Below are 18854 nucleotides of genomic sequence, written 5' to 3' on the forward strand. Positions count from 1 at the left end.
CAAGATATGTCCCTGTCAAATTCTCACAATGATGTATATTCATTCAGAAGTCAACTGGTAGCATAGTGTAACCATTAAATACACCACAAGGTTACTGTGATGTACTGCTCTGCTGAAACATGCCGTCTCGCTCAGCATGTTGAATACAACCAGTTGTATTCTGCCCTGTATTCAACTCCTATCTGAAAGGACTAGTCAAACCCTGTTGTAAAGAGAGGAGGGAAACATCCTTGTAAGTTAGTCTCTTCTTTTACCTCCCCACCCCCCTTATAAAAGAAACACACATTCTGTCGACTAACAGGCCACCACTGACCATTACATCGTGCGTCTGATGTCTTCAGCTTCAACTTGACAACCCTTTCAGACAACATTTGAGTTGTATTCTTGTCCTCTACGGGTGAGACGAGACTGAAACAGAGAGATAAGGAGGACACACACTGGGCCGCAATATTGTCTGAGTGCGATACAGCGGCGAGCTCGGCTGGGCGTAATATCTCCCCTAAAGAGAGAACACTACACTCCGCGAAAGGTGAAACCTTCCCTCGAGTCTGTGCGTCTCCGACTTTTGGGTGGGGGGGGGGAGTTGGGGGGGGGGGGGGGGGGAGTTGGAGGGGGGGGGGGGGTTGAAGCAGATAAATATCTGTCAGTTCAAACCCGGCGAGGGCGAAACGGCCAATTTCAAAGTTTCGAAGGGAAGCGGCATTTCATCCTCGTCAGATGTGGAGCTTCAAACACGCCATTTCATCTGTTTCTCCCTTTTGGGGTTCCTTACAACCACCAAAAAACACACCAAAAAAACTATTGTCACTGGAGCCTACATTCATTTTAGATTCATTTTAGATTAACGCTCTGTGTGTGCGTGTGTGTTTTTTTTGTGTGACTTTACCTTCAAAGGATCTCCATTATGTGGCGTCTGATAAGGGCGAGGTGGTTCTGGCTGCGGTGGCGAAGAGGAAGGCTAATGAAATCGCCGTCACCGTTATGCCTGGTGCAGGTAGGAAAATCTCAATCAGGCGCGCAACAATAGAAGGGATGTGACTGGACGGATGCGATTGTGTAAATGTTTGGGGTTGAGCTTTAACCCCCAATGTCGTGCCTCAGCTTTCTGGTGACTTTACATCAAACTTTGTTTTAACACCACCTTAATACCCAAGGTGCTATATCTATTACCAAAGATGATATTGGCAAAATGGTGATGATTTGATTAGAAGGCATTGAACGCGTCCGTTGGCTCATCAGTGGCGTGAAGGCGGGACATGTCGAAGGCCCGGTTTTTGTTGTTGCTCAACTCCAGGCTGCCCTTTGACACACACTCCTGAGAGCACATACCAGAGGGGATCAGGCTGGGTTCCTGATTACACTTCCTAAACACACACACACACACATATACACATGCATATACTCTCTTTCTCTCCTCTCTCTCTCGCTCTCTCGCTCTCTCGCACACACACACTCTGTCTCTCTCTCACTCACACACATACATACACATGCATATACCCTCTTTCTCTCTCTCACACGCACACACATTCACACACACACACACACACACTCTCGCACTTCTTACACACGTCTCACTTGCACGCACAAACTGCACACAAACTACACACACAGACTCACCACAGATATGTCCAGTGCTGATGGCTGTGTAGACCCACAGCCATTTCCAAGGAAGCCAGATGAACAAGTTTGATGAGTCCTTCACAGATGCTTAGAGAACACCGCAGGGCTGCCTGAACTCTCAGACAGGCAAATGAGGCCAGCGAGGTATTTAACTCCTCGCAATAAGGTCAAAACCTGGAGGCTGTGTGTATGACTGTATATGTTTATATCGCCGGTCTTTTCACACACGTGCCTGTGTGAGAAAGGGCTGTTGTGCACACACACACAAACACACGCACTTAGGAGACAGTGTGCCCACACGTGCGCACACACTCTCCTAAGCCTCTTAATTATGTCCTCGATGATTTCCCTCTTTCGCCTGGAGCACATCCTATCCTTGGACAGAAGCGCTTGAGAGATGGAGGAAAGCATGGGTGGATGGATGGATGGATGGATGGATGGAGGGGTGGGGGAGGGAGGGAGGGAGGGAGGGAGGAAGAGAGGGCTAGCTGGCAGAGGGGAAATGAGTGAAGGTCTGCACCGAAGCACTTTGCAGATGTTTATTGTTCCAATGTACCAATTACTGTAGATTTGATTGTAGATTCTCATGTCCTCTGTTGGGGCCCACTGCCCTTCCACTCAAGCTTGTCTTCCTCACCTCAATGCCTCTGTGGCTAGATCGATGAGTGGTGTGTCTGTGTGTGTGTGTGTGTGCGCGCGTGCATGTGAGAAAGGCATACAGTACAACTTCAGTGGCTAGATTGATGGAGTGTGGTGTGTTGTCTTGAACGCACTTGGACAGAGCATACCAACGCGGCAAAGAGCCTCAATTGCCAAATCGATAGCGTGTGTGTCTGCGCCCGTCTCCGGGCTGCTGGAGATCACACGCATTCAGAGCGGAGCATATTAACGGAGCAAAGAGGCCAGGTCATAAATAGACAATGAGCGGCTAGCGTTGGGCGCTGGGCTCGAGTGAACAGGTGTCTCGCTTTACACACGCCAGCACAGCCGCTGGCACAGACGTCTCGCTCCGTCAGACTTCAGCTCAGACTACCAAGGGCGCACACACGCACATGTCCACTGACATTGACTCACACACCAATGACTTGCTGGCTGACATATATGTGTGCGTTATAACGTATGGATGTTTGGGTGCGCGTATATAGATGCAAATACATGTCGAACTGAACGAAACATTTACGACACCGAAATGATAATGTGGTTGAATACACATTCCGTTAACGTGTGAGCGGACTGCCCTGAGAGTCATCACACACACACACCGTGTGCAATCTGTGATTCACTCATTTCCTTCAGGTTAAAGATGTTCTTCGAAGCAGGCAGGATGGCTGCGAAAGAACCAAACGCTCAAGAAACAGGGTGAAAACGTCCCTGCCATTGGAGTGGCATCGATATGACACCTACAGGATGTTTATAAAGATGTGTGTGTGTGTGTGTGTGTGAGAGAGAAGGGCACTGTGAGCCTTGAAATATTTAGCAAAGCCTGTCTAATGGCCCTTTACACACACACACACACACACACACACACAAATACACTCGCCACGATTCCCAGCAGCCCCTTTGTGGCGGTGCGTTAAATCGCGTTGAACCGCCTGGCTGACAAGTGTGCTGATTTGGTTAGATACTTTATTGTGAGATGGGTACCAGCGAACAAGTGCGAGGGAAGGGCTCTCCTGCTCTCCCTCTCCTCTTTCAGCAGCGTTTAGCCAGGAGGAGAAGGCAGCTCCCCCGCCTTCTCCTCGCCTGTCTCCCCCTCACAATGCCTGATATGGCTCCGGGGGCTTTCAATGGAAGAGGAGGGAAGCTTTATCTCTCCTCTCTATCCAAGATCCTCCTCCTCCCTCTCCTCTTTTCTCGTGGTCTTGAGCAGGGGGGAAAAGCCTGTTAACTCCAGTGTGTCGGTGAAGGAGTGTGCCGCGCGTCCCCGTCCCTCCCGACCCCGGTGTTTAACGGTTTCCCCCGACTGTCCTCGTACAGTAGCAGCGCTGCCTGGCTCGAGCCAGCGGCTTTCCATCGTCGTTGTTTCACTCTGGGGGGGGGGGGGGTTTCTCTCAGGTGAACAGGAAATGTAGTGTCTTCTTAATGTAACACCGATCTGCCGACCCCCTTGACCTTGTGTGTGTGTGTGTGTTTCTACTGTAGAAGAATCACCAGCCAATCTGAGGGGGAGGAATGGATTGTGTGGATCCAGAACTACCGCCCTGCAGACAGACAGGAAGTTGGTTGCGACGGGACCACCCTCTCAACGTAACCTCTGGTCAGTTGCGTGTGGGTGCCCGAGTGGGCATGGGAAAATGTGTCCACACTTTTGACTGGTACTGTGTGTGTGTCTGTGAATGCTTAACCTACTCATCCAACATGTCCAAAGATTGTTAGATGAATGGAATAGTGTCCAGTGGCCAGTTTGCCTAATCCCTGTTTTCCCATGTCGACCCATCAATGACTGGTGTAGAAAAACCACTTGTTGACCATAAACTCCCATGCAGAAAGAGTGTGACTAGAAACGTACACTGTACACAAACAGCTGCCAAACAGGGCAAGCCACGGCAGGGTTAAAAGAGAGAGGTAGAAAGAAGGAGGGAGGGACAGAGGACATGGATATGAAGGGGAGGGGGGGGCGTTTACAGTTGTACACCAAGTAACATATTGAGTATTTATGTAGGATTTGGGTTTATTAGATAAAGGGCTCTTGTTCTTTTTATCCTCATAGGCTTTTCATGGCTGTTTGACTTCAACACTGATGACTCTGTCCCAACACCACCACCACCCCCCCCACACACATGCACTGCTCTCCTTCGTTTAAGCCCCCTCCATCTATCCCAAATCCCCCCCGTATCTGCCAATTTAAACAGGCAAGGCCCAGAGAGAGAGGGTGAGAGAGAGAAAGAGAGTGGTGGTGAGGGGGGAGGGGGGGGGGGGTAGATGGACTTAAGCTCTTTTTTTTAAAGGCAGTTGTGTAAAAAAAAAAAGCAGTAAAGAGGGTTAGGGCGATTTGGCAGCCAAAAGCCCAGTTCAACCACACCGGGTCTTTCCCTGTACAGTGGAGGGCGGCTAAGGCAGCCGATCACTTTACTTCCCCAAAGACAAGTCACGCACAGAAAGAGCCTGCTTTTTTTCTAGCTTTGTGTTTGTTTGTCTTCCTTTTTGAACGTTTTCTTATATTAAAACCCTGTCATAATCTGGTCTCCAATGAAGTTTTGCCTTTTCTCATGTGAAGCCAATGAGAGCTTAGCAACATGGATTGTGTGTGTGTGTGTGTGTGTCTCTGTGTGTGTGTGTGTGTGTGTTTGTTGGGGGGGTGGTGGTATTATGGTACGGGATTTCCACGTTTGGCTCACATAGCTAAAGAAGAGACAAGAGAAGGAGATGAGCATGGGGGTTTGCCTCTGCCGAGCAGCGATCCCCTGATCTGACGCTGTCCAAAACAGGGGGGTGGGGGTGTCTGGGAACCATCCCAATGTTATTTTGATTGATGTGAGAAAGAAAGTGCTATGCCCCTCTCTCTCTCTCTCTCTCCCTCGCTCTCTCTCTGCCTCGCTCTCTCTCTCTCTCCCTTGCTCTCTCTCTCTCCCTCTTGCTGCTCTGCTAGTACAGAAAGTGGTTGATGTTTTTTATTTAGTGGGAAGCTAGTCAGTCCAGCAACGTATCCAAGACCAGTTTGGAGCAGACGGAGATTGTCCCTCCATACACTAAATATAAATTGCGTCTGCTCTCAAAAACACACGCGATAATATAAACACGTGTAACACTTACACACTCTGATAGGGGCAAACTGCTGTTTCTGGCCTTGTTTCACAGCCAGCCGGTTGAGAGGCCTGACAGAACCTGATCTGAGGCCTCTGGGCCTGTGGTTAAATCCTGCTTGTGCCAGAAGGGACAAGCCACTTTACACAGACTGAATTTGTTTGGTTTGAGAGCCATAAACCTCACACACATTTTTACAATTTGACCCAATTAGAAGTATCACTTCACTCATGTAGGATCCAGTACCATCTTGGAGATAGTCCTCTCTCATATGTGTTTGAAATTAAGAGGCTGTGACCAACGTTCTTATGTTATTTGATCATTTGCATTCAAGACGTAAGTCTCCCTGCTTGATCTGGAGTGTCTGCACAGGCTCATGTTGGTCATGTGATTGTCAGTGAGGAGACGAGGAGACAGCAGCCAGTGGCGAGCACACCTGTGACCGTCAGCGCTGCACCCAACTGGCCGTGGACAAATACAGGTGTGTGTTTTTTTCTCTGTCTCTCTTTCCCACTCGATCTCTCCATCTTTTGGTCTCTGTCCTTAGAGTATTCTTGTAACTGTAGTAAAGCATGCCTATCCTTGAAAGGTAGCTCCCGTACAATTTTGTTATTTGTTTTTCAGGGCCACATATTAGCCCCGCGTAAATTCTCTGGCGTCGTTGTGTGTGTTTTATTCTCTAAATGTAGCCTGAGAGCTCATTTCTCCAGGTTTCAGATATCTAAGATGACTAACTGGCCATTTAGGGAAAATAGACATTAGTAAAACATTACTCGTCTTTCTGCCTCCTCTCCCTCTCTTCTTCGTAATAATTCCATTCTAGCGATTAGCAATTGTCTCGCCACTGAATCGCTCTGTGATTTGGTAATCCAGACTGTAGGCTACTGGAGGGAATTAGCATCGCCATTTTAAAATATCTGCATAACGGCAGGGTTTTAATGTCAATCATAGCTGTATTAACGCATGGCTCAACCCTGGAGTGATGGCCTTGAGCGACATATTCAGATTGTGTGAAGGAAATGTCTACAACATTTAGATTAAACTTGTATTGATTGTGTGTTGGGTGTATGTACTCCTGGCCCTATGCGTGTAGTGTATGCCTGGCCCAAGGTGCCCTGTTCATATTTGTTAAATGTTTGTGTTTTTCATGCAGAAAACAGCCTTGTCAATCAAGATGAGAATGTAAGTTGATTTTTGCATCCTAATACACATACAGTGTTATCTCTGATATAAAAACAAAAATACAACTTCAGCCATTATGATGCTTAATAAATACATACTCGTAGCTCAAATATAGACAGGCCTAGTATTAAACATAGAGTAATCGAAAATATTCCAGATCAATGAAGGCTAACAGCTTGAAGTGGGTCACCATCATTTATGTATATATTTTAATGGAGGGTGTCTGTTTTGGAAAAAACTTTATAACCTATATTTCTCCTTACCTTCTTTGCAGGAGAATGAAGATACAGGGACACTCAAAGTGGTTCATTTTGGTCTCGTTTGACATCATTTGACATGAACTGACGGTAGCTGTCTTTGAATGGTGACAGGGATTTTGTACACATTTGTTATCTTTTGTAAATTATATCTGATGGCAAGAAAAGGAACCAATTAATTTTTTTACATAACTTTATGGTGAGTGATCAAATACTGTAACTGAATAAAGAAATGTTGTGAAATCAAACCATTCAGATCCATTGAATGAAGAAATAAGATTTTTCATTCTCATCTACTTTTGAAGCTATTAGTACAAAAATAATTCAGTTTCAATTCATAGGAACACAATGATGCACAAAATGTCTTACTATTACTAAGCATACTAAAGAAGCGACCAGGGTCTTCTCTCCTATCTTTTGTGGTATTGCATGTGTGCGTATGTGTGGGTACGTGTATGTGAATCTGTGTGAGGGTGAGCAACTGCTTGTGTGTGTTGGTTGAGATTACGGGCCGCAGTTTTATTCATGAAAAGGAGCCAACAAGCGACTTTAAAGCATGGCGCCGAGCCCCTTTCCTGAACAGCAGCCATAGCCGTGTCAGAGCTGTCGACGCGCTGCGCTCGCCGGCTAATCTGACAGCACCGAGCGAGCCCTAATCCCTCCCTGTATCGTAATCTATTTACTTTGCATTCTAAGAGGATTTGCACCAAAACATATACAAGAACCAATGCTGGAAATGGACAGGAGATCAGTGAGGATGCTTTTCTATGTGCTTTTTGTTTTGTTGGCTTTTCTAAAAAATCTTTGTATGTTTTGGGAGTCAATCCCTTCGCAAGAGGGACAGCTGAAAGGAATTACATTTGCAACTGATACTAATACTTCTCTGTTGTAAACATAACATGTTACATTGCTTTCTGTAATACACTCTGGTGGCAGTTGTTACAGATAAGTGTCATCTGTCATTGCCTTTAGTGGATCTCCTGACACCTTTTTAATTCACCAACCACTGGCATATTATCACAGAACTGAATGACTTGACAGCTCAAATGGACCTTCAAAATTGCTTAACAGTCAAGTAACACACATCAAGCTGATGGTCTAGCATACAAAGCATTAAAACTTCTAAACAACGACACAGAAGAAAATCTTTAAAAGACGAATGTGTGTCCTTGGATGACACGTTTAGGCTGCTGTTGACAATTTTATTGGGCTAGCTAGAAAGAACATCTGTACTAAACTGCTTAGTATGGCTATATAGCTTATACTTGTTTTAATGTTCAAATTGTATTGTTTTAAAGAGTATGATTAATGTTTAAAGTTCAATCGTTTTATAAACCTGACATTGAAATGGTCCAAGACCACCTTGATTGGGAAGTGTTTTTAGTGGTACAGTAAAGTAGTGTAGGCTTCGTAGTAGTATTAGCACAGTGACCTTGTTAACATGTATAAATGAATCAGGCCTCCAGCTCTCCCTATTATCCAGGTTGTCTTTCCCTTAGTGCTGCAGCTGTTCCATTTTTGTATGGCCCCTAGCTGTCTGGGGATATACAGTAACACATGATCAGATTTAATGATGGGACTAAATCCGGTTCCTCTCTGTAGTATTGTGTTGTTTTTCTCTGTGTGTGTGATGGGGGTTTGGTTCCTGGTCTTACGTAATTGAGCAGTCCCTCATTAAAATTGGAACTTCCTATAGACGGGCTAGGTCCAATATATTATTGATGTGTGATGTATTCAACCTACAGTCGTAGCCCAAAGTATTGGCAGTGACATAGATTTTGTGTTTGCAAAGTTTGCTGCTTCAGTCGATTGTCGATTCACATTGCACAATAACAGTAGAGTAACAGAGTGATCAGGCGGTTGTTAAATAAAAGCTTCATTGGCCCCCCCAAAAATGAAATGTATTACATAAACACACTTTTCACTGTTTTTGGGCCCTGGCATAAAATGACTGATAAAATCATTTCAGTAAGTCATATCATCAGCACATGGGAAAGTGTGATCTAGTTATAGTCAGGTGAAATCACTGTCATTCTGATTGGATTTTAAGAGCAGATTGATGGCTGTAAAATAGGGTACTGTTTGCATATATTGAATGTTTTTGCCAATAAAAGCTTTTAAAACTTATGAAATGTGTATTATTGTTTTCCAGTATTCCATACAAACATGATAAATGTATCCACAAAAAACAGACTTTGAAAAACACAATTTGTCACTGCCAATACTTTTGGCCACGACTGTCGAAGACTGATGAATCAGGAAAAAGCAGGTTTGGTTTGTTGTGAAGGGATGTGTTCTAAGTAGTGGTCATCTATTTGCTCTCTCCCACAATGCCTGTAAGTATTTACAAGGGTCATCTACTTCCTCTACAGAAGTGGTTAGGGGCCATTTCCCTCTAGTACCTCTCAACCACACTCCTCTTCCTTGACGTAACCACGGATGTTAGTGGACGATTATGGAAGATTTGTAAGTATTTTAAACATGATTGTAACATATACATTGATTTTAACATATTGTAAGCAATAGGCTTTAAATTACATTCAGTAAGTCGGTCAGAGTGTTGAATGAAACCTGGCTTGGATCAAACTTGTACTTGCTTTCCGAAATGTCATGAATGAAAGGGGTTACAAAGTCTTTTCACCATGGTTGGTTGTTGTTGACTGCAATGCTATCCTGTGGGAAATTGTTCTCAAACTTTTTACTCAGTTTGTGTGGAAAAAAACGTCAGATCCGAAACGATCAGCCCTTCAAGTCGAAATGTTGGATGTATTCAAATGTCACACCTTCCTTCCCACAAAGAAGAGTATCTTGAACAAAGTGTCTGAATGACTGGTTGAAATGTCCCCACCTCCCCGCACCCACAAAATAACCTATAGGTGCCCTTGGACTTTTAACACCAACCACAATTATCGTTTCCATTCCATCATGAACCTAGAGTTCATTGACAAATAAAACAATACCAAATACCTCATTTCTTTTACAAAAACCTCCAGGCCTTGTCTGACAAAAGCACAGAAACCAGAGATTTTGCCCCCACCATACCCATGTCAGTACAGTTGACCCGCGCTTAAACTCTCGGTAAATCTCCTCCTCCAAGGCCCCTCCTCTCACTCCTCAGACCGTCCTATCAACAGTTGAGGATGCAACGGTCTGGGGACAACTAACAGCTTATAAATACTAGTTAAAAATAAAAGTTTTTGCTTTCAAAACACAAGACAAGAAAACTCCCCTTGCTCACAGGCTCCTATCTGATCTATCAATCTCATACTGTGTGGTATCTGTACAAAACAGTATACATTCATGCACTCAATACACACACACACACACACACAACTAAGTCCATTTCGTTTCACACACAAAATAACCCACACATGAAGGAACCCATCAGATCCTAGATGCGCACACACACACACACTGCGATATAGATCATATCCACACATGCAGTAAGGTTCACAGCTATTCCAGTTTGTGTCCTGGTAAAGTGAGTCTGCAAAATGTCAACAGGTATTTGAAGCTAACCAAGGGGAGTAGTCGGCCCACATACAGACACACACGTCCACTTGAGTTGAAGGGAGGCCTTTGGGTCAATTGTTCACGTGGGGAGGTATGGTGCAATCGATGGCCCTATCAGGGAGACCATCTAAAAGGGCTCAGGAGGAAGTGTACAAACTGGGAAATGCAGCACACACACACATCATTACTCCCTATTACCAATCAATGGAGTCATATGATTAGTCACATTGTCGTTAATAAAATAATCTTTCTCCTTTGCTCAATGTTGGGTGGCCTTTTCTTATCTTTGTTGACATTTGCTTACCATTCACTGCAAAAGATAATAACAAATGATAATGTATGGGTAACTGTCTGACTTGCATCAGTGAGTCTCATCCAAAAGAAAAAGACAAATCTAATTGGGGGTATTGTTCAGTAAAACATTTGATAAATGAAACCTGAATTAAGTGTAACAACTTGCAAAAAAATGTGTCTGTGTGGAGTCATGTCTTCAAAGCCACATGGCAGTTGACCCTGTGTCTATTGTTTATATCTTGAAATTATTAGCTAATCAGACATTGTGTTAGTATAGCTTGTATTTATGATGTTAGGTGAACTACTGATAAGGAAATTACTAAATATAGAGGAGCAATTCAGCATATTTGATCTTCAAAGATTTACATGCCAATTGAACCCAGATTTTGCTAAGATCTAGTCTTTTGTTTACATTGAGTGATTAGTGACCTTTCACACAGTATCACAACGAAATAATTATTAGAGCTCTATAATTTTACTTTAAATAGATTTGAACTAAATCTGTGGAGACGGACATTTTCATTATGCCTATTAATTAATAACTTTGAAATGTTAATAACAAACCGACGTAAAATTAAACTTGAGTGTAGGTCTCAGAGGATTGATGATATTCCACGTTCTGCGTGCATGCCTAAATGTACAGTTCTAGGTAACAAGAGCTACCATATTCTGATTTGTGTTCAAGAATGGGCAGGTGCTCCACGTAAGAGCATGGGGCTACAGGATTCTTTAACCAATTCCCAAGATTGGTTGCTGTTTGTTTGATGTAAATTTGACAAATCCGCTCGTGTTTGTGTACAGTCGCGGTGCTCCGCAAGTCTTAGCTCACGCATAGCCGAGCAAACATGTTTAATGTTCTCGTTGGCAAGGTATTTATTCAGCTGCTACATAGCCTATTCATAATTTACATACAGAACACGCATCGGCGATGATTAAAGACAGCAAAGCTGTTTAACGTTTTATGAATAATTTCAAAATGAAATAAAAATAGACTGTCTATGGAGATCAATGAATCTAGCATTTTTTCAAAAAGCCACTCAGTGCTTTTAACGACTTAAGTTTATTGAAAAAGGTGAAAGTCCATGTCTTCATCGATAAGCGTGTTCCGTTGCTGCATCTTTTAGGCCGCAATCCACCCTGCCTTTTATGTGAATAAATTGTTAGGCCTATAGTTCAAGTACGCATGCAATTCTCGCTGCATCTCTCTAGGTCTCTCCTCTGTTGCAAGGCCCGACACCGACTATGTTGCAAGGCTATTCTCCATGTGTCCTTCAATGTTAAAACATGCAAGTCTAAACATCCCATGGCACTGCCGATTTTCCTCTGTTTATTGAATGGGTTTATGCCTACGAGCAACCTCTCACACACTCCATCTTCACATTTTGACCCGATAACCTGGCCCCTCCTACGTAATTACCGCATTAGAGTCTGTGAAATTCCTTCAGGTTATTTTGGATAAACACACTCTGCGCGGATATGCCGCGCTGTGGTAATTATCACGCTATTAAATTGGCGTTTTCAATTAGGCCGTGATCAATGTGCATCACGTAGCCTAATGTTTAAGATTTGGGGACAGATATTCTGTTTCCCTTCAGCAAGAAATTGTGTGAAGAAATTAAGCAGAGTATTAAAATAAGCACGACACATGGGCCTAGGCCTATGCATTTCCAACAAAGTTGCATCTTGTCCATCTGATTCATTTTAAACCAAAATGTAGCCTAACTAGCATGCTACAGAATCCGTCACATGATTTCAGACATAGCACTTGGACTAGGGTAATTTAGACTGTAGGAAACTGCATATAAGCCTGGCCGAATTCAAGTTAGGGGAGGACACAAAATTCACTATGAAAAAAATGAGTTAACTGAACTTTATTGGATGGACATGTATGTAAGGGTTGTCGCCTTAAAATACATTCAACATTTCAACGGCATTTGGAACTGTTAACATTCTCAGGCTAATGATTTGACTCCAACATCAAATCAAGTGCTGCTGTAAAAAGTTGTCACGACAAACATGCCCAAATTAAGGGGCCTGTTTGAGAGTTTTTTTCAAATAGAATTGCAACCAGGACCCAATCATTTTTTTGCATCGATGTTTTTTGCTTTCATTTCTCTATGACATTGCCATTGTAACTTTTTTAATACGGAAAAAAATGTATATAAACTTCACTTTATATGGCCAATTCGTTCTCTTTGGAATATTTGGAAAGATTTACATACAGTCGTTTCAAAGTCTTAATAAACAATTTAAAATTCAGAAACACCAACTAAAGGTGGTCATTGGAACTGACCCAAATACATATTTACATATTTCAGCTCCTTTACGTAGCTGACTAAAATATCTTTCATCCTAAAAATAACAAATTTCAGAAATAAAAACTATACACGATTTTATTGGGATGGAGGTAAGCAGCGTACAGTGCGGTCAGTTCCATTACGCGTGCGGACGGTTAATCCTCGTCATTAGACAGGAGCACAGCGTGAGCCAAGACGCTGGTGGTCAGACTCACAGGAGTTTGGTTGAAACATTTTGTTTTTAAAACAGTCTAGTATATAAAGATCTTCCATCGTCATCTTAAAACAATTCTTCATTGACTAAAGCAAAAATGAACTTCTACATCTCTTCAGTTTAATTTAATTTGGAAGGGACGGCCAGGGTTTTGGATAGAAAAAAGATCGTTGAACATCTTCCAAATATTTAGTTTTTTTTTTTTTAAGTCCATATACTTCAAATTTTTGCTTCAGAAATCAACACGCAGGAAACCAAAAGGAGCAAGAATTTTTTTTGAATTACAAGACTTGGAACCTCCAGGAGGCCTGGTCTTTGTAGTCCAAGCAGTCTGTGGCATTGAAGTTGAGCTTCCACGAGGAGGCTGCTGTCTGCTCTTTGTAATCCAGGCAGTCAGAGGAGTTGAAGGCCAGGCCGGAGCCCCCATAGGCCTGGTGATGGTGGTGATGGTGGTGGCCAGAGGACTGGCTGATGTGGTGGTGGGGGTGGCCAGACATGGAGGAGGCTGTCATGGGACTAAGCTGGTGGGGGTGGTGGTGAGAGTGCATGGGAGTCAGATAGGAGCCACAGTCCACCCCACTGAAGTAGGAGCTGGAGGGGGCGGGGTATCCCTGGCCATAGCCGGCTGTCTGGTTGTAAGACATGGGGTAAGAAGCGGCGGCGGCGGCAGAACCGGACACGGAACGCTGCATGCACGAGGCGTTGGATGGGGGTCCTGGCTCGGGGAGGGGAGCCACGGCAGGGGCGGGGGCGTTGCCAGGGGAGATGGCGGGACTCCAGATAGATGACACAGTGCTGATGGAGGTAGAGGTGCTGCTGAGGGCGGCCGCATGATTGGTGGAGGAGGAGGAAGAGGAAGAGCCAGTGCTGGAGACGGCAGGCGGAGTGAACTGGCCGCTACTCTCTGAGCCCGTGCTTTCCCTGGCTGGGGACGACTTCTTCTTGGCCGGGCGTGCCTTGGCACTGCTGCCACTCTGCTGCTGCTGGCGACACTTTGCTCGTCGGTTCTTGAACCACACCTAGAAGCAAAAAAGTAGTCCAGTAGTTAGCGACCACAATATAAACAGGTACCTTTCAAACTTTTGTACAAGGAACATTGAAGGCATGTTGAAGAGCATTATTTGGTCAAATTGGGGTTATTAGCCATCAATGTTAATTTCCACCTTGGCCCCTTTGAGTCTACCTGCATGGCTCCAATTTCATACCTTGTAGACGCCACGGAGATAACAGGCTATTGGGTTTCTCTTCACAGTAGGGTAATTCAATAACACCAAGCACGACAGCTCATGTAAAGCATTTTGTTTCACATGCATTTTGAGAATCACTAAAATACTTTAAGATCTTTTGTTAATTTTTCACACGTCTATCATGTATTTTTTGTAAGAGAGAAAAGAGAGAGTGAGAGAGTTGTATGGATAGTAAACTTGTGCCTCGGTCTTGAGTGAACTTTAAATTGTCCCCCATATCAAAATATCATCTGTGCATGATGCACAGCATCTTAGCATCTATTGACTATACTGTAGTTGTGATGGCAGAAAGTATTCAAATGAAAAAGACCTTTCTGGAAGTTCATGTAAATATTACATCATAAATGGAGACAGGTCAAGAGGTCAATAGCAATCACTAGTCAATTTAAGTAACAATAATTAATACTTTTTTGAATGAGAGTAATCCAGTCATGGTACAATTGGCTGGAATAGTCAAGACTTCAAGATGAGGCAAAAGTTGTAGTCTGTGTGTCAAACACACAAACGCCACTCACCCTAACAAGTAGCCTAAATGGAGCAATATAAGTCCCAAGAAAATATTTATCGTATCAAGTAAAATGCTAAGTTTTACCTGGACCCTCGATTCAGGGAGATTGATTTTCAATGCTACTTCCTCACGCATGAATATATCCGGGTACCGCGTTTTAGCAAAGAGCGCCTCCAAGATGTCCAACTGGGACCGTGTGAACGTAGTCCGCTCTCGACGTTGTTTTCTTGGCGTCGCTATAAAGGAAACCATAGATCTGACATTATCGACAAAACTAGAGAAAAATGCATTAGCCTATACATTGCATCGTTTATATTGTCAAGCATTGTGGGGGCACAACCTTTATGCATATAGCATTGCCTAAATTCTCACTACCACTAGAGACTTCGCTTCTGGGAACTGAATGCACTGATAGTGGATCATTTAAAAGTAAATTATTCTAAAAACATTTTTTTTGCCTTTACTTCAATCCCACAATGTCCGTTTGAAATTCAAAATGTCCATAGAGAAACAACATTGATGAACTCAAACAAGCCGTACTGCAGACATGCGGATCGATGTTCGATTGTTTTTAATAGGTCCTTTTTTTGGTAGCATTTTGATAACATTTGAAGAGGTGCGAGTTGCCCAGATCCGTGGATTGGAGTTGCAGCCTACCTGGATAACCAACTGACGGATGCAGCAGGTCCATGGCAGCGCCACTGAGCCCCAGGCCGTTCATGCCGTAGGGGGGCTGTTTGAGGTATGACATCATGCTAGAGGCAGTCACGGGTCCCCCCAGATCTTGCCAATAGTTCGATTTCCCCCGATGTTGCAGCTTGACGGGAGACGTGCCCAATGTAAGTTACTGCGAATACAAGAAATGCTGAATTAATTCGTTTTTCAAGCACATGTGAAGAAGAAAATTATGTAGGCCAAGTTATGGTTCATAATTTCGGTTTAATTGTGAAATGAAATATAGCCTGACTGTGTCGAACTGAACATGACGCCGACTAGTATAGAGAACAAACAAATTGTATTAAATATCCTAGTTTTTAGGTTATGTACAGACTAATGTTCAACTAATTGTTTTTATAAAATAAAAGAATAAATACAACAGTTTACATTTTTCCTTTAGGCCTACCTCCAAGTGGGCCATATTTTCTCCTTAGGCGTACACAACAAATGTTTAGAGGCTGGTATAGGCTATGTTAATATCCTTATCGTAGTGTTTTGATTTATCTTTGCCTATATATTTTGAGTGCGTCGATCTACTAAAAAGTCAAGCAAAGGCCAAAAATAACCTTCAATGGACGACGCAGAAGTGAGAAGTGAAAGGGAGACAATAAAAAAGATATATAAAGCTGTTCTCTTTATCATAACCCATTTGATAAATAGGTCACTTCATTTATTTAGTTATTGTATATGCCATTTGTCTCCATTGACATAGCCTAATTAGCTCTAGCCTATAAAACATATTTCCACAAATCCATGGGCCGTGCTGCGAACCAACACATTTTTGTGAACGATTCAAAGACTTTAAAGTGCAGTTCAGATTAGACAATGGTTTTATTACATTGTGAAATCATTCCGTTGGGTTTTTGTAAAGTTTTTTTCTTGCAACATTGCAGGCTATGCTATAGGCTATTAATGGCATATTTTAGATATATTGATAAAACTGGTCTACGTATATGAAATTCTAAGTGCATCAAACAAGGCTTTTTATGCGCAAGGCCGATATAGGCCTGATTTAAGACCGGCTATGTTCCCTATTCATCAAATGTCGGTGTCTCACAAGCATAATATAATGCACAGTTAAGTATAGTCTCGCTTTGGCATTTACCTATATCACATACTTGTGTATTGTAATCCCAAGGGATCACCGTGTTTGTAACAAGTTATGGTAAGGACAAAGTGTAGCCTAATCCTTGTATTACCTTAGATCCTAAAAGTAGAAGTGGGTAAAGCATGGTCATATTTCATTGTGTGTTAGATTAACATTAAGGACAGTTTAAAGATGTTAATTAATTATAGCCTATAGTGTCAATGAGAGAATTATTTAGTTGAGATGCATATCTAGTCCCGTGCAAGTTTTTCTGTGTATCCGAGTTTCTTTCACTACATTTTCAGCCCTGCAAGGCTTATTTTAAAAGGCAAAATCTTAGTGCAAATGAACCCAATTAGAATTTAGATTAGACCTCCGGGGAGAACATTTCAGAAGGGTCCTTATCAGCAAAATAAATTAACAAAAAACAAAACGACTTCCCAATTATCATCTAAATTGTTGAGTTGACAGACGTCTCAAACCGCTTACTCGAGTTAGAATTTAAATAAAAATGATCTAACCTACGTTATAAGAAGTGGACTGCGTTTAGCACAGGCCCTGTCGCATTACTCGCCCACTTGTCAGGGATTTACCAAGACATTAAATAATAAGTAGTCTTCGTTCCTCTGAATAATTGCAATGGCTTATTGAACTACAACGTGAAACCTCAGTATAGCCTACTTTGAGAAGTTAGCGAAACCCTCTTCCCCGGACGCCTTTCAACTGACTAAAAAGGTCCCGTTTCCCAAACCCAGGTTAAAGTTGGATAAAGGCAACACAAATCATTTTAGTAGCCTATCAACATCAAACTAAAAACGAGTTAAACTATATAAAAGTCTTACCTTTTCTCTCCTTCCTTTGACCCGGATTTACTCCTAGTATATGAGCCTTGTTCTAAGCGAATAGCCGTAAAATTATCCACCAATAGATGAGGTTTGGAGTGCAACCCGACAGGAGAACTCAAGCAGCCGACTCTCAAAAACAAATACGGAGACAACGCATTACCGAAATAAGCGTCGAAGTTCTCACCACCCACGTGCACAGACGCTGTTTCAGTGTTGTGGTTTCTGGAGGTGTCCGTGGTTTCACAACCAAATAAATTAAACTAAATTACTTAGCTTGTCGTTGTGTCGATCACTGTGTTAAGGTGATTGCTAGACGGATGGAGATTGATCACCTTCTCTCTACACTGCCCCTCTATGAGTGTAGGACACCTGCAGATCCGCCCACTGCACCCAATCGGTGCGCGTCTTGTCTTTGATAGACTGTTGGGGCAACCATTCTTCGCTTAGAGCGACAATCAATCCCCTCCCCTGTTGGTTGAGGACAACGAAAACCTACATTGGGTTAGTGCTTAAAACAAAAATATCTTACATAGTCTGTAGGATACTGAGAATATATTAGATTTTTCTGCGTAACAGACTAAGCTAAATTACGCACGATCAAAATATATATTTAGTTTAAAATGGTTACTTTTTGAGACATTTTTTAATGGAACAGGTCACGAGAGTGGCCCATACTTTCAGTCTGAATAAACAAGTGGAAATATAAGCTAACGTGTCTTTTCACTTTGGGATCAACATCTAAATTAGAATGTCTTTATTCCATCCTAGAATGTCAACATGTTAAAGTTGTGGCATATCTAGGCAACACTGCAAGAAGTGAGTTGAGAATTTAAAACATACAAAATATGTTTAAAGCTATATGTAGGCCTACTGGTAGGCCTGTGGATTTATAGCCAATTATGAATAGGGATACATTCTATTTCATATACAAAAATAACACAACAAAAATGACGAGATTATCTTGTAGCAATGTATTTACTATTATCCTTTTTTAACCTAAGGCATATTTATTCCAGCATGTCCACTACGATATCGGCTTTAATATATTTATGCTTAGAGTGTTTAAAAAGAACAAAGACTTCGAATGCCGTTGTTATAGCTTACCTTGCCGATAGCATACATAGGACAGGGTATAGGCTACTGAAAGAGTGGTAGGACATGTGCGGTGCGTTTTCTTATTCCAAAAAATATATGCCATTCAATACATTTGAGGTCTTCGGGGAATGTTGCATAAATACAAATCAAAAAAGTTAAATTTAACCATTTTCATTTTTATTGTGACCCCCACCTCATGAATATTAATGAGGGCTAATCCCCACTTACATTTCA

The 18854-nt window shown here is 42.6% G+C and overlaps 2 protein-coding genes across 7 annotated transcripts in view; one reads left to right on the forward strand and one right to left on the reverse strand.

Annotated features, from left to right (window-relative positions):
- Window positions 1–8873, forward strand: part of wdpcp (WD repeat containing planar cell polarity effector) — a 43193-nt gene extending 34320 nt beyond the window's left edge. Inside the window, exons 15-19 of one of the 6 annotated variants that reach the window (XR_010876677.1) lie at window positions 895–994; window positions 3763–3877; window positions 5699–5845; window positions 6518–6546; window positions 6821–6837. Coding sequence is in view for 2 of the 6 variants with exons in the window: in XM_067236647.1 (XP_067092748.1) it covers window positions 895–994; window positions 3763–3877; window positions 5763–5845; window positions 6518–6546; window positions 6821–6871 (378 nt within the window). In the remaining 4 variants the exon portion in view is untranslated. Of the gene's footprint in view, window positions 1–894; window positions 995–3762; window positions 3878–5698; window positions 5846–6517; window positions 6547–6820 lie in introns of those variants that run through there. The other 5 variants (XM_067236647.1, XM_067236648.1, XR_010876678.1 and 2 more) reach the window with 5 other exon arrangements.
- Window positions 8874–13264: 4391 nt separating this feature from the next.
- On the reverse strand, window positions 13265–17764 carry otx1 (orthodenticle homeobox 1). Its single transcript, XM_067236649.1, has 4 exons — window positions 17523–17764; window positions 15534–15723; window positions 14961–15112; window positions 13265–14140 (listed from the first exon to the last, which is right to left on the reverse strand). Exons 2-4 carry the CDS (start codon window positions 15628–15630, stop codon window positions 13403–13405), a joined length of 987 nt encoding a protein of 328 aa, XP_067092750.1. The 5' UTR covers window positions 15631–15723; window positions 17523–17764; the 3' UTR covers window positions 13265–13402.
- Window positions 17765–18854: the final 1090 nt, after the last annotated feature.

The sequence above is a fragment of the Osmerus mordax genome, chromosome 5, assembly GCF_038355195.1.
Source record: "Osmerus mordax isolate fOsmMor3 chromosome 5, fOsmMor3.pri, whole genome shotgun sequence".
NCBI lineage: Eukaryota > Metazoa > Chordata > Actinopteri > Osmeriformes > Osmeridae > Osmerus > Osmerus mordax.

Bases quoted from the DNA above. Each gene is read 5' to 3' on its own strand.
- otx1 (XM_067236649.1), bottom strand. From the start codon at position 15,630: ATGATGTCATACCTCAAACAGCCCCCCTACGGCATGAACGGCCTGGGG. The intron at 15,113-15,533 runs GTAGGCTGCAAC...TTTCCTTTATAG, and splicing joins TCCGTCAGTTGGTTATCCAG to CGACGCCAAGAAAACAACGT. The intron at 14,141-14,960 runs GTAAAACTTAGC...TTTTGCTTCTAG, and splicing joins TCCCTGAATCGAGGGTCCAG to GTGTGGTTCAAGAACCGACG.